Below are 18,248 nucleotides of genomic sequence, written 5' to 3' on the forward strand. Positions count from 1 at the left end.
CAAAGCCACACTACTATCGTCGGATTTTGCGCCTTGCAGAGAGAACTGCGAGACTCTGTGCGCGCGGGGGATCGATCGATCCGTCCGCCGAGCCGCAAGCACCAAGCTGCACACGAGCCAACGTGTGCGCTGCTGCTGCAGCACCTGCACACACGGTACGGTATATACAACGTCGGCGGGGGAGAGAGAGAAGTAAAGAGCAAAAGAGTGAGCGAGCAAGCGAGAGGCGGCTGAGAAAGGTAGAAGCCAAGACCTGCTGCTGCTGCTGCTTACCCCTCCTGCTGCACGACGACCCCATGACTGTGTAGCAGTGGTAGTAGTAGTAGTTGAAGGCAAGCCTCGTGCGAGCTGCCTCGAGCCAGAAAGCAGAATAGCTCGACGACTACTACTACCACCACCACCACTACGACTATATATGAATGTTTAACTCGTCTGTGGATGACTCGAGCTCTCGATGCAGCAGCAGCAGCGGCGGCAGCGGCACACAAGGCAATGGTACCGAAATCGTAAAATAAGGCGTTGCCTCTCTCTCTCTCTCTCTTCGCCACACGCGGCCACACATATCGATACTGCACCTACACACGATATATCCATCGAACGAAAACTTAATTTTTCTTCCATCGAGTGCATCGCAAGCACATATTATATATATAGGATAGCTCGAACTCGATCGCGCAGCTCGCCTGTTTGCCTTGCGCCTCGGCTTGTGTGCCACACACACGGAAAACCGGTATCTGTGCCGCATATCTTTGGGAATTGTATAATCGATAGTCGGGCAATATGTGTGCCCATCTTTTTTGGATCGAGCCCTCTCCCCCTTGCGCGCAGCACACACAGAGTCTCTGATTGATCTTGCCCTCCTCCTCCTCCTTCCATACTTCTACTTTTCGTTCTCCTTTCTATATAACACATAGCCGTTGCGCGCGCGAATACTTTGTATCTGCTCGATTTTTCATATATACATCGATGCGCGGGGAATTTTTCCTCGACCCACACACACACACACACACACACGTACACACGACGCTTCTTATACTTTGACCGAAAAGTTTTTAACACGGGAAGCTATACAGGACAGAGAGAAAGTGCGCAGAGAGAGAGAGAGCGCAAAGCTATTGTAAGTAAGCTGCCGAGAGGCTTTAGGCGAGCGAGAAAGCTGGGAAACCCTCGCGCCGAATCGCGTATATATGGAACTTGCAACTCTCTTTCACCGATACATACATAGGGACGTACGTACGTATATACTCTCTGGTACTCTCCGCAGCACGCGATATCACTATATTCAATATACATGCGCCGCTCCACTGCAGAGAAAGAGAGAGAGAGATGTAAAGTGCAAGAGATGTTAAGTTTCCTAGCCCTATATACCGCCTCGCTCGAGTAGTACTCGCAAGCTCGCGCGAGCATAGTACACGCAGTAGTGCGATATGGTACAGGGCAGACAAAAAGGAGAGAGAACTTGAAAAGAGACCTTTGTCGATCGCTTAGACTTTTTAACTCGACGACGAACGAGAGAGCTTGCGAGCTGAAAAGCTCGGGGACAGCTTTCTTCTGTCCCACCCACCCTCCGAAACTACGTAATAACGTAATGCGTGTATAGAAAATTCCATTAATCAGTCCTTCGCTCAATGCCAAGTTTCACTGCCGTTATTATATACGCGTGCGTTTGCGTTTACGTAAAAGCTACGAGGCAAGCTGCAAGAGAGAGGGTCGAGGAAAACGAGTCGATTTCTTTTATATAACAAGCTGCCCCTCACCCCACTTTTTTTTTTTTTTTTTAAATAGCTCGAGAAGAGAAAAAAAATCCTCAAGACGAGTGTGTTTGACCTTCCTCCGCGCGCGGGCAAGAAAGTTGAAGATGCTAGCCTTTGAGGCAAGAAACTGGTGAGAGGCTTCCAACGGCAGAATGTGGAATCTAATACGTATATAAAAGTACGAGGCGAGTTTTCGGGGTGGGTGGAGGAAAAGCACCAGGCGACACACAATCTTTCGGCCAAAGCCTGGCATGCATGCATGCAGAGTATGAGAGAGAGTGAACGTCATTACGCCCACCACGACGTCGACGTCCGACATCAAAGAGAGAGAAAGAGAGAGAGAGAGAGAGAGAGACAAGTGACTCGTATGCGCATATATATTTAGACAATGCGCCCAGGTATATGATACGCGAATCGCCGCGAGAGAGAGTGCAAAGTTATCGATCCAAGGCATTGACAGAGCTCTAGCGCCCACTTCGTACGTTTATTTTTACTCTTTCCTCTCTTTACTACACTATACTACACATATAACTACAATTATTATTACGAGAGATGAGAAACGGATTTGAGAGTCGCTGAACGACGCGAGTCGTCGTCGTCGTCGTCCAACGACCTCGATGCCAAATGACGAAGGAAATTATATGGATACGACGTATATATGTACGAGAGAGAGTGGAGAAGAAGTTTTTTGTTGCGCGGAAATCACTGTGATGTTCTTATATACGAGGGAGAACGAACGAACGAACGAACGACGACGTGGAACAAGAAAACAAGAAAACTCGAGGACGACTCGTGCGCAAGAGAGCTCCTACACACAATCTTAAACGATCACGTGTGTGCGGAAAGTAGGTCATTAACCTGTCACTATACTGCGGACACACACACACTTACACTCACACTCACACGCGGCAAATAAAAAGTATAAAGTAAAAAAAATAGTCTCGAGTCGCATCGGGCGCAATGATAGGGAACTTGGCGCGGGCGCGCGCGAGAGTGAGCGAGCCACACGTTTTATATATAATACCCCGTTTTTCTTAACGACACAAACTGCAGCAGCAGCAGCAGCAGCCCGCAGGCACTCGACCGAATGTGCTGCAGCTTCGTCCTCCCCCGCACCCGCCCCTCAGCAGTGCAGCGAGAGAGAGAAAACGAAATGCTTTTTAAAAGCTTCGAGCTTGCAGCGGAGCAGCAGCTCTCTGGTCGCCGAGAGGCGCTACTACACGAAGCGCGCGGCGCAGTAACGTAAGCCCCGCCGGCCCGACCGCGCGCAGGAAGTAAAAATTTATGTGCGGCACGACGAGGCTCGCAACTAACTATAACTGTTAGCTTAGAAGCTCTCTCGCGAGCCGAGCAGCCGAGTGTATTGAAAAATTTTTAATGCGCCTCTCGCGAGAGAATCTTTATTACCCAAGTATTTTTCAACTTTTATGAACGTTCGGGCGGCAGTAGAGGCAATTAGTTCTCACCTCTGTGTGTGTATATACGTTTCAGATCTGCACACGGATCTCTCTGCCAGCAGAGAGGGCTCAGGTGTGGGAAGATTGAAGAGGCGGAAAAATAAAATAAAACGAAAATGAAAGAAAAAAAAAACGAGCGTCGGCTCGACGACTTTTACGCCCGGTCTTAATTCAGAGGGGAGAAACCTTTTTGCAGTCCACGATTCCGTTCGTGCACTACCACTGCTAGTGCTGCTGTGTATAGGTTTAGGACACGACCGTGTAGTTCAAACGACGAAATAATAATAAAAAAAAAGTAAAAAAAGGTCTGAACGTATACGTACATATATACAGGCCGCACCGAGTATAGTAACCCGTGTGTGTCGGACGTTTAAAAATGTTTTGCCCGAAAACTATTTTTCGTCGTACAAAAGAGGTAGCAGTGGTATACACGTTTCGAAAGCCTCGGGGCTGCTGCTCGGCTGCGCCTTCCGTCGCGCGCTCGCGAAATAGCTTCGTCTTTATTTTTTTTTTGGAAACGAAAAAAAAAATAAATCACAGAAAACAGGAGTAGCGCGCTTAAATATCTAAGCAGCTTTTGCGGCCTTTTGTGTAAATTAAAACGCGGCAATAATGTTCCGCGTGTATGGAAAAGCTCGCCTAGAGACAATGATAATCGGGCATCGACCAATTCCGCGCTTGCGCGAGTTTCAATTAAAGCCGCGTCGTGATGCGTCGTCTTATGTATAGACGAAAATGCGCGTGTATACTAGCTTTTGCGGAGTGACGAATCGCGTTATAATAAATTTAGTCGGCTGTGCGGAGTAGAGAAAAGCCGAAATGAAAAGCACACGCGTCGGGGGAGACGCGGAAGATGCGAATTGATGGGGAGGAGGAGGTCGTTACGCTCCTCCTTTTCCATTTTAACTAATTCGCGCTCGTTAATATGTAAGTATCTCGTGTGTCGAACATGGATAATACCGCACTGTGCGATGGTGAAAAGAAGCTCATCACGCGGTGACAAAAGTGTAATTAAAATAAAATAATAATAACGATAAATCAATCGAGTAGACGAATTCAAAAAATACAAAAACTTAAGAACTCGTTCACACTCTATAAAAGCATATATGTATAATAATTAATTGAATATCAAAAAGCGGCGTGAATCCTTACTTGAAAAGACTTATTTATAGTGTCTGCAATTCCCATTGAGCCCATTGTGACGACGAGGAGACTCCCTAATTACGAAGCGGAAAAAAAATCACACACTCGCGCTGCTCCACTTTTCTCCTCTTCTATACTTCTTGATGTACAAAAAATTAAGGCAGAAAACCCATCAGCGGTGGGCAGCACAGCCGATCGTGGGCAGTTGTGTCGAACACTCGAGGGTAGGTATCAACCTCCTCTCCTTTCTATATATAGAGAGAGAAAGGCGGATACTCGGACGATCCAATTGTTCTCGACTTATGGCTCCTTTTCCGGAGCGCAGCAGCAGCAGTAGTAGCAGTTTTATCCTTGCGCGCGGAATCCACCTCTATCCGCCGACGACTATCTGAAAGCAGTAAGCAATAAATTCGACGTTAGAGTTGCGATTGAGCGGGGTAAAAAAAAATATATCGGGCATCGGGAGAGATGATGATTGATTTATATTAAGTGTAAAGTAGATTTTTCGGGTAACGACTGTTTGTTACAAAATTACGAGCAATCGTGTCCAAAAAAACAAGTTTTATCATTTTTTTTTCGTATTATCGATGTCTTTTATATAACTAAGCTCATAATCGCGCGTTACTACCTGTCTTAAAAAAAAAAAAAGTAGAGCTACCTGTATACAGCTTTTAAAGGCGATCCTATTACTTTGCTCGAAGCAATTCGGTAAAGAGTATATGGACTATTTTTATTGCACGTCTGCCACTACGACTACACTTCCACGCTCGAGTGTCTCTGTAATAAAAAAAAAAGAGAGAAGAAGTATAACTAATAGAATAACGTATGAGATGAGCGCTCGAATTTTATCAATGAATACCCCCAAAAAGAGAGAGAATCGAAAAATAAACAGTCTCTCGTGCGTCTCGATGTAATCTTAATTACCGAGGCCCAGGCGCAATTAAATCGTATTATTATCTCCGTACGTGATAGATATATATGTTACGCGCCGTCTCGCGGCTGCAGCAAGTCATGTTCTTGATACATATAATTGCTCGCGCGCCTTTCAATTTGAATTTTTCCGACGTCGTGTGTATTGCGTAAAAAAAAAAATAATAAAAATGGAAAATCTATAATGAGTGGCTTTTGTGCTCGAGTGTCATCGAAACAGATTGTGTAGCTCAGCTCACCGCCGCTCGACGAAATAATAATGAAAAAAAAAATAAACGAAGCTTCGAGTGCGTTAACGATATATATCTTATCGCGCGCGCGATGCATCCTGGAAGTGAATAGGCCTGGTTTGTACAAAAGCGAGACGTATACGGCAGCTGTAAAACAAGAAACTACAATTATAAGCTACAAGCTCGAGACGATACGTAAATACATAATCTCGACAGAAAATAAGAAGATAAACACTCGAAGCGCAGTTGAAAGACGAGTGTTTTACATAATTGTCCTATTCCAAATTATTCCTCTCTGGATTCCCGAGAAAATCATCATCATCGTCGTCGTCGTCGCGGCGAGTTAAAAATATTAGCCTATCAAACTAATCACCATCATCATCATCATCATTGGCGGTGCAGCCTCGAGAGAATCTTTTGTATATTATTACGGAATTCATGTGTACACACGAGTATATCGAGGAAATCATCGGCTGCATTACGCAATGCCCATTCCGTGCCGCCGTACGCACATTAAATCACACACACGCGGAGAAGTGTTTATGGGCAATTAAGCGGATAATACCTCTTTGCACGTGTGCACGCGCGAATAAAAAAACAGCATATTATATATATTGTGTAGAGCGGGCACGAATAAATTCGTGTTTTACTGGTAGTAGTAGGGCCGAAAGTGCAAGATGTTCTTCTTTTTTTCGATGTAATGGCTTGTACACGGTAATGCAACATTGGCTGGCGAAAAATGTATCCCGCATTCTTCAAAGTCATTCAATGAAACTTCCTCTCCTATATACCAGAGAGAGAGAGAGAGAGAGAAGCAATTACCCACATTCTTTGGGCTTTGTGTGCATATATATGTGCGCGTATTTTTATTGCGCTACATTTTACAATGTATGTGTAAGCTCGTCCGAACGAGTCGCGCCAAGTCAGAAACTTCCGAATCACGTTTCTCGTTTTTAGCATATCGGATTTTTATGGTATTAATTGATTTATTATTGTCTCTCGATACAACGTTCCAGATATGATTATCTAAAACGCGACGCGATGACTCGCGTGGCATTACTCGGGTGGTATACTTACACATATCTCTCACGTATCTATGATAATGTTATAAAAATCTTACAAAAATTTCGTAACTGTACCGCTTCTTAGGTAACAATCGTATATTATATATTGTCTTTCAATTATTTTTCACAGAAGCCACTCGTCTTCGCCGTCTTCTGGCCTAATTTATCACTTGTCTTATTTCTTTTTTTGCTATATAAAATCAAGCTATCATTGTCCTGCTTCTGCTGCGCACTTCGACGTTCACAATATCTCCGCGAGTCCGTTTAAATGTAAAAGAAGAAGAAAAAAATCCAAGGCGCGCGGGCTCCGCAGCTATCCGAGGCTCTTATACCTTTCTTCTTCTCATTATCTTTTCATTTCATACTTTTCTCTCTCGCGCGCGCGTCCGAAAGTTTACGAATAAATTAGTTCATAGCGGAATAATTCAAAATTTCCGAAAGTTCGCGCGGCGCGGCGTTGCAGCAGGGCGCCTATAGCAGCGGCAGCATATAAAACAAGGTAAAAATTGCCGCTCTCTCTCTCTCTCGTCTCGGGGAAAATAGTTTTAATCTCGTTCGAGAGAGAGAGAAGCAGCAGCAGCAAGAGAGAGAGATATCGATGCTTTATCAGCAAGTTTTATACTTTGTCGCGAAATACCTATAGGCTACCTTATATACATTATATTATTACGATACAGCCTCTGCTTCTGCTGCTGCAAGTATCAATTAGTTCTTGGATAATATATAATACACCTGTTGGCCGCATAGATACCCTTCGACAGGCTCGACTGACTTTTATACATTTTCCGCCGAAGAAAAGAGGGCAATTGTGCCTATACGTATAATAGCTCCAAAGTTGCAGCGCGTAGTATACACAGTGAGCTGTCACGTTCTCTATATATCTATATAGCGAGCTGCGATCGGAAACACCTAATACTACTTGCTACACAGCTGACTGACTCGCTGCTGCTGCGGCAGCTGCTTAGCGGAGCAGAAAAAAAAACAAGGTACGAACGATCGAGCCGATCTTTGTCGCGCGAACGTCTCGCGAACGAACATCTCGGGGTCGATTACTCACGTTGATAAAGTTGGCGATCGTGTGTATAGTTTACCTCGATTCGTGACAGAATGCCAGGGCCACGCAGATCGACCACACGGCACGCACTACTCGTCGATTATTACACTTTCTTGTGTCACACACTCACATACAGAGCACGCACAAAACTGGGTATCGAACGAACAACAAGTTGGGATCGTAATCGAGGCAGTGTCAGTGTGGAAAAAAATCACGAAACGAAACGATTACGAACACTATATCATGAGTTGCTGCGTGAGCTGCGGGTCCGATGCGAGAGAGACACACTCACGACACTGCAGCACACAGTGTGAGACTTTCAAACGTAAGCGAGAGCGAGTGTTGTTATTGCTCCGTACCGAGTCAGCTCTCGATGCAAACTGATACGCGGCTGCGAGCGAGCAGTCGCGCGACGTCTGCGCGGCTTATACTCGAAACGAGTATTCTCGTGTACGCGAACGAATGTGTGAGTGCGCGTAAACCGATCCATCAGTCGCGAGTATAGCAGCAAGCAGTGGTGGTGGAAAGGTAAGTACAAGTCCGAGATCACCTGTGCTGCCGGTTTTCTGTCTGCGGTGTGCGGTGTGTGACCGGCCGCACTCCCCTCTCCTATATAACTTGAATCACGACCTGCACGAGATCGCGAAACGCCGCGTGCAAAGCAGAGTCGCGATCGGCACGCCGTTACATAAAGCAGCACCGCAGCTATCTCAACGTATATAGATGGGAGTGCGCGCAGTGCGTCGAGTTGGCTGCTGCGCTCTTGCTATTGCACACATTAGTTTTGCCGCAGTCACTAGTACACAACGTTGACGTATCAACGCTGCTATATAGCTCCGCGAGATCGCGTAGTTGTACAACGCTTCGATATTCGCGCGCGTGAGTATTACAATACCGATGTATCGGGCCGGTCTGAATTAGCCGCAAGTCTGGGCACGCGGCCGGACACATTGCGGCCGTACATCATTTCTCTTTGCATCGATATCGCGATCGCTAGAGGCTATTACTCACTCGCGCTTGTGTGTCTATGTGATAGGCTCGAATTTAGCATAGAGAGAACGTGCGGACCGATCCGCGCGCGCGCGCAAAACTCGAGGTTTGGATTCCTCGCGATCACGCACCGAGTATATAATAATATTTATGTGCGTCGGGCTCTCTGGGCTACCTATACCCAACTTATCTCATTTTCCAGCGCCGCGGCGCATCGTTATATACGTGTTTCCGTGCATGATCGATATCGATCATCGTCGCTTTACTCTACCGCCGCTGCTCGCTCATTATCCCCTTCTCTCTCTTCCCCGAAAACTCGTCCTGCACCCATGAAGCTCCACAGCGTATAGCCTTCCGATCGACTACATATATACGTATAGTATATACCAACGCCGGGTACTATAAGCGCGCTTGCCTATGCTGCCTCGTATATCAAGTTTATCCAGTTAGTAACGGTGTTGGGAGGCTATATATATATAGGACCTTGTGAGCGTGGCGGCTCTACGTCGTCGTCGTCGTCGTTTTCCTGTGCTCTAGAGGCTGCAAAAGCGCGACGGCATGCCTACTACTGCTACGTGTGCGCCAGAACAATAGCCTCGGCAGCCCCCATCCGTGCGCAAGCACAGCCGAGTCTATTCCGCTGATTTTACAATTTACCTAACACAGCAGCAGTGGCATTTCACTATCTCTCTCTCTCTCTCTCTCTCCGCGTGCTTTTGCCTTTACCAGCTTTCCCAGCAGCTTCTGCGGTCGCAAGCCCGCGCGCGCAGTTTATTTTTCAAGTTAAAGCGGAGAAAATTTATGCAAATTTTCTCACTCGGCGAAGTTGTATGTATACATGCAACTAAACGCGCGGGTACATCTGAATGCCGCCAACGCCACGCTTCGCTTACGCTCGCAGAGCAGCAGCAGTCTTATCTATAAAGACTCGTTCTTCTTCAAACCGTCTGCTCGTGCGCGCTAATTTCTAAGCAACTTGCCTTCGGTTCGGGATCTCTCTCGTCGAGTGATAGTATATATAATCGACGCGCAGCACCGAACTCTTACGCAACAACAAAAAATTGCCGTATACCAGAGTCTATTATATTTCGACCGGTAATCCGCAGATAGCGAAAGATCGTGAAAAAGCGACGAAGCAGCAGCATCGAATATAACTTGTTTTTCCCTCTATGTCAAAAATATTGATTCGCGCGCCGAGTAGTCTCAGTGTACCGCCGCCGCCGACACGCTGGTGTGGATCTATTTTCTCGAATTTCAGCCCCGACGCCGCCGCCACCGCCGCCGACGCCAACTTACCTCCGATATAGATAGTATATCGTACGTATATATACACATCCCTGCGGGGGATATCTCTCTCTCTCTCTCTCTGGCTTTTTCGAGGGCATTACGCGAAATCAAATTTGGAACTCGACGCAGCAGCAGCGACTGCACAGTTCCTCCGACTCTGTATATATACTCCCCGGCCTCTCTAGCTAGCTCCTCGCGATCGAATTCCATTGCGCCGAAGATAACTCTATCAGCCGCCTCCCTCTCTTACTCTTATACTCCGCACCAACTTCTATATCTCTCTCTCTTTCTCCGTGTCTCTCTCTCTCTCTCTCTCTCTCTGTAGTCGTTATGCAATTATCGTCATTTGTAGATGGAGTCGCGGATAACGAGACGCGTGTATACATAACGTACGTGTATACTCTTGTGACCGAAGAAGATCGCAGCAGTCAATGAGCGCAGATTAATTTTTGTACGTTGTACACTCGACGACAATCGAGGCTCGTCGATAACGCGCGCGCCGAGTTATTTTGATTTACACGCGCGATTATATTGCCCGCGCGGATTTATATAACTACTACGGTGTAGACGCGTCGCGCGACACACTTATTATTTCGCGAAACGATCGCTGGCAGCGATTCTTTGATTTATTTATTATGCGTGTGAATTATGTAAGGCGCGCGTATCGGACGAATATGACGCGCGGGTGGGTATGCGATTCGCTCGCGCCAAGATTCTTCTGGAGCAATTTTTTTCGCTGGAAATCGATCGAATTTTTTTGATTATATATTGTTTGGCCTGGATTTATTTATCCCCGGCGAATTTTTTTCATGCTCGACGTTGTTTTTTTCAATAACTCACCTTTCACGTCTGATTCATCGTATTATTTAAAGCTCGTTCTCTCTCTCTCTTTATTTTCACCTTTTCCGACTCCCGAGCCCTTTAGCTTTACACGTGCCGCATGAAACGAGAATATAGGGTGTTCGTTGCATCGAAAAAAAAATTTTACTTTAATGTAGTAAAAAAAATAGTACACAAAGTTTTACGCGTATGTAGCAGTCGAGTCGATTGGCTAATTTTTAGCTCTCCTCCTCCTGTCCAGTTTCTAACGCGATAGAACGGCGTCGTTTTTTTCTTTTCTCTCTCTCTCTCTCTCGGCTGTTCTATTATATTCGGCACTTCGATGCGGTGTATTAATTAGCCGGGCATTAGACGCCTACCATGCAGGCGCGTGCAGCAGCAGTAAGCAGCTAGAGAGCAGCTAGCTAGCTAGCTAGCTCGTATAAAAACAGCCGCCTCCGCCTAATGGCCTGTTCGGGCTCGTTGAATTATGGCTTCCGCGATGTGTTAGCGCCGCCGCGCTCATAGTATACTATACATACTCTTCTCTCTCTCTCTAACGGCCCCCGCGCGTCTGTATATATATGCATGCAGGTATATGTATGCTATATATGCAAGTGCTTCAAGCCTATACAAGAGGCTCTCTCTCTCTCTCTTTCAAAGCAGAGCTGCTGCAAAGCCCATACATACACGTGTGTGTCTGTGTGTGTATATATACACAGCCGAGTCGTGCGCAAATTAAAAAAGTAGCATTCACTAAAGCTGCAGCAGCAGCAACAGCTCGGCAGCTTATAGCATATAGTAGCAGCAGTATTCGATCAGAGCCTCCCTCTCCCCCTCCGAGGAAATTAGAGCCCATAAATTCAACAACCTCGCGCGCGCGCGTTGCGTTGCATTCTTTCCAATTTAAAGCCACATGCTACTGCTGCTTCTACTACTACGTGCGCTATTATGCCACGGAAAAGAGAGAGAAAAGGATCGAGCGAAGAAGGCACTCGATTCCGGGCTTTTTCTTTTTTTTTTTTATTTTTTGTGCTTTTTTGTCGCGTTGGGGGCTAGGATTTCGGGGGTCCGCTGCTGCACGGATTACTATTTGCCACGAATGCGAATGTATCTGCTGGGGAGGGTGATACTTTTCCCTGCGTATATATATGTAGCTTCACCTCATGGCGTTGCACAGCTGCAGATCCAGCTGCAACGCGACCGCATATATATAGGCTGCTGCAGCTGCAGCTATATACAATGTAGGCTTGATCCTTGTGCGGCTACATTAGAATATCCTACGCGCGTGTGTGTGTGTGTGCGCTACATATGTTCAGCAGAGTAGTGCGGCTGTTTCTGCTTTGCTGCTGCTGCAGGAGGCAGACTAGGAGGAGGAGGAGGAGGACGTGTGTGGCACGCGACTCCATTACTTCTAGGCGCGCACGGCTCGACTCTAATTCACCACCACCCCGGCCCCCTACACCCGTTCGAAGGATTATGTGTATACGCGTGTGCGCGCACATGCACACACATCAATTCTTGAGGCCTTATCGCTAATAATAATAGCCGCCGCGTGAGCATGTTGTATACTGTACCGACGATGCGTGTATATGGTACAACGGCATTGCGCCGCGTATATGAGCAATTCTATTGAAAAAAAAATACTTGGAGTTAGAGGTAGAATTAACGATTGTTTTTTCGTTTTTTAGTCGTTTGGCGCGTGCGATGGACGTTGATTGTTCTGTTGTCTTTGAGGTCTGGTTAAATTTGCTTTGATCGACTTTGAGAGTTGAGACATCCACCGGAGTTCGAACAATTACATTTGAATAAAATAATTTTTGATACATGTTAAGCTATTAACGCGCTGTTCGAATTACTTTTTACTTGACAAGTTCCAAATTTTCGGAAATATAATAAAAAAGTGATGAAAGCCTTCCAAATAATACCACTCAAAGAATTTTGAATAATCTGAAAGGTGTGAAAAAAAAATTACGTTCAAGAAGTTTTATTCAATATATTTGTTTGGTGTACAAAGAATAAAAGAAAGCTTTTTACAAATGACCAAATTGATAACAGGATGACGTAATTTAAATATTTTTAATGAAAATGAAATAGTTTTTTCACAAAGTCGAAGAAAATTTATGACAAAAATTTGTATCCAACAAGATCCTCATGTAGATAGGATTATTTTTTGTTCACGCGTCGTGGAGTAAATATCAGTTGATGAAATATTTGATATAATCGTGAAATGTATCTATGTGAGTTTTTAAGGTATTTTTGCCACGATCACGTACTGCGTTCATGTGGCGTTTGAGGAAGTTTTGGTATTCAAAAGATTGAGGACAAATAACAAATTCGAATTATTTTCTACGATCATGAATTAAATTTATGTGAGATTTAAGGCGATCCTTGCGGCTAAATGACTTGTGACAAAACTCGCATTCAAAGGGTTTACTCCGATCATGTACTCCATTGACGTGACGTTTGAGGTCACCTTTTAGTCCAAATGATTTGCAACAAACCTTACATTCGAAGGGTTTAATACGATCATGTACTACATTAGAATGAATTTTGAGATTACTTTCAAGTCCAAACGATTTGTGACATATCTCACATTTGAAGGGTTTAATCTTATCATGTACACCATTGATGTGTTTCTTGAGATCACCCTTGTAACCAAATGAATTGTGACAAATCTCACATTCAAAGGGTTTGATCTGATTATGTACTGCATTTATGTGATGATTCAGAGTACCCTTTTCTCCAAATGATTTGTGACAAATCTCACATTCAAATGGTTTGCTACTATTATGTACTGCATTTATATGATTATTGAGGTTACTTTTTATTCCAAATGATTTGTGACAAACCTCACATTCGAAGGGTTTGATACGATCATGTACTGTACTTGTGTGAGTTTGAAGATGTATTTTTTGTCCAAACGATTTGTGACAAATATCACATTCGAAGGGTTTGCTATGATCATGTACCGTCTTTGTTGGCCTTCTGAGATGTTTCTGAGATACAAAAGATGATTTGTGACAAACCGTACTCTCGTCGAACTTTCTATGATTTCGTACATTACATTCATTCGTGTAATCGGTCGAAATGTGATTTTCTATTTTCACAATAGGTAGGCAACTCTGGTACTCAGTTTTGCACGCTGTTGTTGACAAAGACTTCACTTCGTGTTTGACATATTTGCACTCAAAGTCAACGAATATATTTTCATTCGTGTTATCTTTCTTATTTTCGTTTTCTATTTTCACAATAGATTGACAACTTTGATATTCGGATTTGCAAATGGTTGTCGATAGAGACGGCATCTCAAGTTTGACATCTTTGCACTCGAAATCGATCGGTATTTTTTCACCTAACCTCTCTTTAAACACAATGTCCTCGGTCGTATCTTTTGCCTAGAATAAAAATTAAAGGCTAGTTTCGACTAGTCGATCAACAGAAAATAATTCAAATCATTAAACTCACCGGCAATTCATGAAAGGGCAATGTTTCGGAGTTCTCGACTTTGCAATCGACCACCGAATCGAAATTATAATCGTTACCTGCATCCGACCAAGTATCGTTCGGCTCTTCCTTCACCCTGAGAATAATCGAATTTTATAAGAAATCGATCAAAAAATAATCATGACAGTGTGATGCACAAAAATATTATACCTAACTACGTCACTGTTGCCTTCCATCACTTCCTCGAATATATGTATTCACTGTAATTTTTCACAATGAACACTGTGAAAATATTTGAGGTTATATGCCTCGAACAGCCAAAACTAAATTTTAGATAGCGAGACTTACTTATTGAATGGATACTCAAGTATAGATGAATGCGGTTAATTATAAAACTTATATGATATTTACGGAAATAATTTGTTAACACTTGCTCGCCGTGAAGCTCAATTTCACACTCAGTGAGTGAACACATGTAAGAACCCACGTGTACAGATAATAGCGAGGTGATTCCGTCTACCGTTAACTATAGGTCCACACGCAGTCGTGGTCACGTGTGTCCCTTTGTTCTGTGTAGGTAAGTGTATCATTCATTTTTCAATTTTATGCGTGATATTGAAGTCATGAAAACGCGGGAAAATTCGTGAACTGTTGACACATTGATGCACGTACATTGTACGTAAAATCGCGTTTTCCCTTAATTACGACAGCTTATTCCGTGATTGACACGGCAAAAATCGCTCGAAACTTTTCTCTTACTCTCCTCTCCCAAAACCTCAATAAACAATCATCTACGTCCATCGCGCGCGCACGTCAAGTACCAAAAACTTCCCTCGCCACTCAAGCCTCGAATTTTAAGGATATATTTTTTTTTTATAGAGTTACTCGTATACACGCGCGCAGATATGTATGCAGCGATTGCTCTCACTCTCTCACTCGTGCACTCTAGAAAATATCAATTTCCCGCCCCGGTGCAAGTGAGGCGGGGGAGGGGGCGACGCAAACTCGGGCTCCGCACTAATTACTTCCCGCAAGCTCTCTGGCACTTATTATTATTATATATATACGAGGCTCGCGCCTTATTGTTATTTATTCTCTACTTCTCGCATTGAGAGAGCTATATATAGTATATACGAGCCAACGCCGGGCTTTTCAAATGAATCTTTCGTGCGATACCATATTGACCCCCGCGCGCGCGCCTCGTGCTTTTCTGACTTTATATATCTCTTACGCTTATTATATATATAGAGAGGGATAGAGCTGAGTAAGGCTTCCTTTCCCTCTGCTGCTGCTGCTGCAGGCTCAATTATAAGTGGAAATTTTATCGAGTCGCTTTCTTCGGCTCCCCCCGATCAATCGGCATATAATACGATCCCCGTTTTTATGAGGACTCGGCGGCGGCGCGCGCGGAAGCTTCCAATTTCGTGGCAACTCGCAATGATGATGATGATCTCCCCTCCCCCCATCACCGAGTGCACTATTTTGCGCTCCACGGTGTATATATATAGATCGTGCCGAGCTCCTCTTTTTTTTTTATTATACGTACCTATATATACGTGTCATACCCGTACACGTACACGTATATTCCTTCATCGATCGCAGCTGAGACTCGCTGGTACGAGATTATAAAATATCAGTCTTATTTCCATGATATTCCGGTAAGTTCGTGGCGTATTGTGTACGAGCTGGCCACGCGTAGATCGACTACTCTAATGGACACACGAGCACATATCTTACGTGTTATGCGGTAGAATTAACAGTGTTCCCCGCGGCTGAGCTTCTGTTTTTAAAAAAATGGGCAACAGAAAAACAACAACAATGATCAAAATCGTGTTTTGATTTATACAATTATTTTGACTTTGCCACTAGCAGATTTACAGATATAGAGGTACTCGCCATCTAGTGGCGATGGCTGAAAGTGGTATTATAGTACTAAAAGTAGTTGAAATATAATCTCAATTTTTTAAAACTCTTATAATCGTCATTTTCAAGTTATAAAAAATGCGCTTAATATTTTTAAAATAATTATAACAAAAAAAGTCCCAAAAACGAGTCAATAAATGTTTACGTGTTCTAAATTAATTCGAATTTCTATTTTTCGGTCATCGGGCCATTATATAAATGTTCAGCTTTCTTACTGTAGAGTAGATGCGTAAATTGTTGAACACTTTTTTCACACGGCTTGATAATAGAGCTCGAAGTAACAGACAAAAAGCTTTAAAGCCTAAAAGCTCTCTCTCTCTCTCCACAGAGCTTCGTACACATTAATATCATCCTGCATCGGGGATGGGCGCGCATCTTACGAGATATATATATAGGGAGAAATTCGAGGTTTTGAATACGTACATATGCTTCGGTCGTTTCGTAAATTATAACTAATGAAGCTGAGACCGTAGACCGTAAATATGTGTCTATATATGTCTGTCTGTGTGTGACTTTGTGTGCGTCGAGCAGCGCGCAGCAACTGATACGAGGCATATATACATACACACTACTAAGTCTATCGTACATAAGATCAAAGGAGAAAGCCGCGATTCGAGCTCGCGACGATTACTTCCTTTAGCGCAGAGCAGCAACCCTTATACGTGGTATACTGCTACACATGCTATACATACACTCCTCAACTAGGATATGAAGTTCTTTGATCACGTAATCGGCACGGTACCACATACATTGCGACTCTGCCTACGCGTCTACGTATAATACGGCGTCAACCGCATACAATGTACACGTGTGTACATAGACGTTATTATATGGAGCACATATGTAAGGAAAATGAACCGAGCGAATATCCTTACGTGCGATCGAGCTTTTTTTTCTTATCCGCAATGCAAACGTACGTAGGCGTGTATAACTAATTAGAAAAAACAAGCAACAAACAAACAAACAAGCAAGTAAGCTAAGCGAGCGAGCGACAAGCATTAATGACATTCTGAAGAGTATAATTTCCAAAGCCGCGAGAAACTCGTCAACTACTATAACAGCGAGGCAATCGTTAGAAGGAGTAAACACGACGACGACGAGGGAAGAAAAGTGAAGTAGCTGCAGCGCAGAGCGCACGTAGGGTAGGGTGAGAGATAGAACAGCAATGCTCAGCATTTATACTATGAAAATGTTGTCGGAAAACTTGAGTCACGAGCGCGGTGGCTAAGCTAAGCCGCAGCAGCGGCAGCAGCAGCGGCGTACCGAACGGGGCTGCAAAAGAATGGATCGCGCGCGGGGGTGGCCTTCACCCTGCTATATTCACGCTGACAAGCGGCCCCGGCGCGCAAACAGAAGAGCAATCAACTTGGCGTCGTCGTCGTCGTCGTCGTTGTCGAGTGTGTCGGAGCTCGCGATCAATCAAGCCTTTAACATTTTTAAATGTATGCGTGGTCTAGAGAGACAGTGATTATAACCCGCTTCTGCACCGGTTCAGGGAGAAGGAAAGGGTACGGGAGGAGAGAAACTTGTCTCTCTCTCTCTCTCTCTCTCGCTCGCTCACTCGAAGTACTTCAAAGGCAGAGAGGAGCAGCAGCAGCAGCAGCACGCGGTGTATACAGCGAGCGGCAATAAAAGTTGCTTGTGATCGTTAAAGCGTCGTGTTGGTGGTGTTGGTGGCAGCGGCAGCATCAACACAGAGCGCTACGAGTGACTGAAGAGCCCAACGTCACCCGCCCCGTGCTGCTGCAGCACTGGCACCCACGAGAGCCCTCCAGAATTCCGACGACGAAGCCTATATACACCGATACGTATATATATATAGCCACGCGCGCGCGAGAGAGAAATACTATGTAAGTTTGCTCGAGCTTCTCTATATAGAACAAGTGCAATAGCCAATTTGCCATCGAGACCAAAATCATTATACTACTACTGCTGCTACTGCTACTGCTACTACTCGCGACGAGAGGCACGGCGGGAGCTCCATGTATACATAACGAAAGTCGAGAAGCTTGAGAGAAAGAGAGAGAGAGAGAAGAGGCACCCGTGTGCAGTTTGCTTTAGCTGTATAGCTGTTTCTGCTGCTGATCATCGTTAGGTATATACGGCAAAGGTCGAGAGAGAGAGAGAGAGAGACTCTATGTAAAAATCTA

At 44.6% G+C, this 18,248-nt stretch overlaps 2 protein-coding genes across 4 annotated transcripts in view; both read right to left on the bottom strand.

Annotated features, from left to right (window-relative positions):
* LOC106654819 (glucose transporter type 1) overlaps positions 1–18,248 on the bottom strand; it is a 59,316-nt gene that overhangs the window by 30,425 nt on the left and 10,643 nt on the right. Inside the window, exons 1-2 of one of the 3 annotated variants that reach the window (XM_023460965.1) lie at positions 7,670–8,000; positions 4,364–4,742 (exon numbers count right to left, since the gene is read on the bottom strand). In XM_023460965.1, the coding sequence (XP_023316733.1) occupies positions 4,364–4,408 (45 nt within the window). In that variant the 5' untranslated portion in view covers positions 4,409–4,742; positions 7,670–8,000. Of the gene's footprint in view, positions 1–4,363; positions 4,743–7,635; positions 8,001–18,248 lie in introns of those variants that run through there. The other 2 variants (XM_023460966.1, XM_023460967.1) reach the window with 2 other exon arrangements.
* LOC106654594 lies at positions 13,010–14,659 on the bottom strand. The gene is made up of 5 exons (XM_014374518.1): positions 14,524–14,659; positions 14,386–14,457; positions 14,197–14,311; positions 13,619–14,126; positions 13,010–13,077 (listed from the first exon to the last, which is right to left on the bottom strand). The coding sequence occupies exons 2-5, from the start codon at positions 14,409–14,411 to the stop codon at positions 13,010–13,012; spliced, it is 717 nt and encodes a 238-aa protein (XP_014230004.1). The 5' UTR covers positions 14,412–14,457; positions 14,524–14,659.

The sequence above is a fragment of the Trichogramma pretiosum genome, unplaced genomic scaffold, assembly GCF_000599845.2.
Source record: "Trichogramma pretiosum strain Unisexual culture from Peru unplaced genomic scaffold, Tpre_2.0 scaffold56, whole genome shotgun sequence".
Lineage (NCBI taxonomy): Eukaryota > Metazoa > Arthropoda > Insecta > Hymenoptera > Trichogrammatidae > Trichogramma > Trichogramma pretiosum.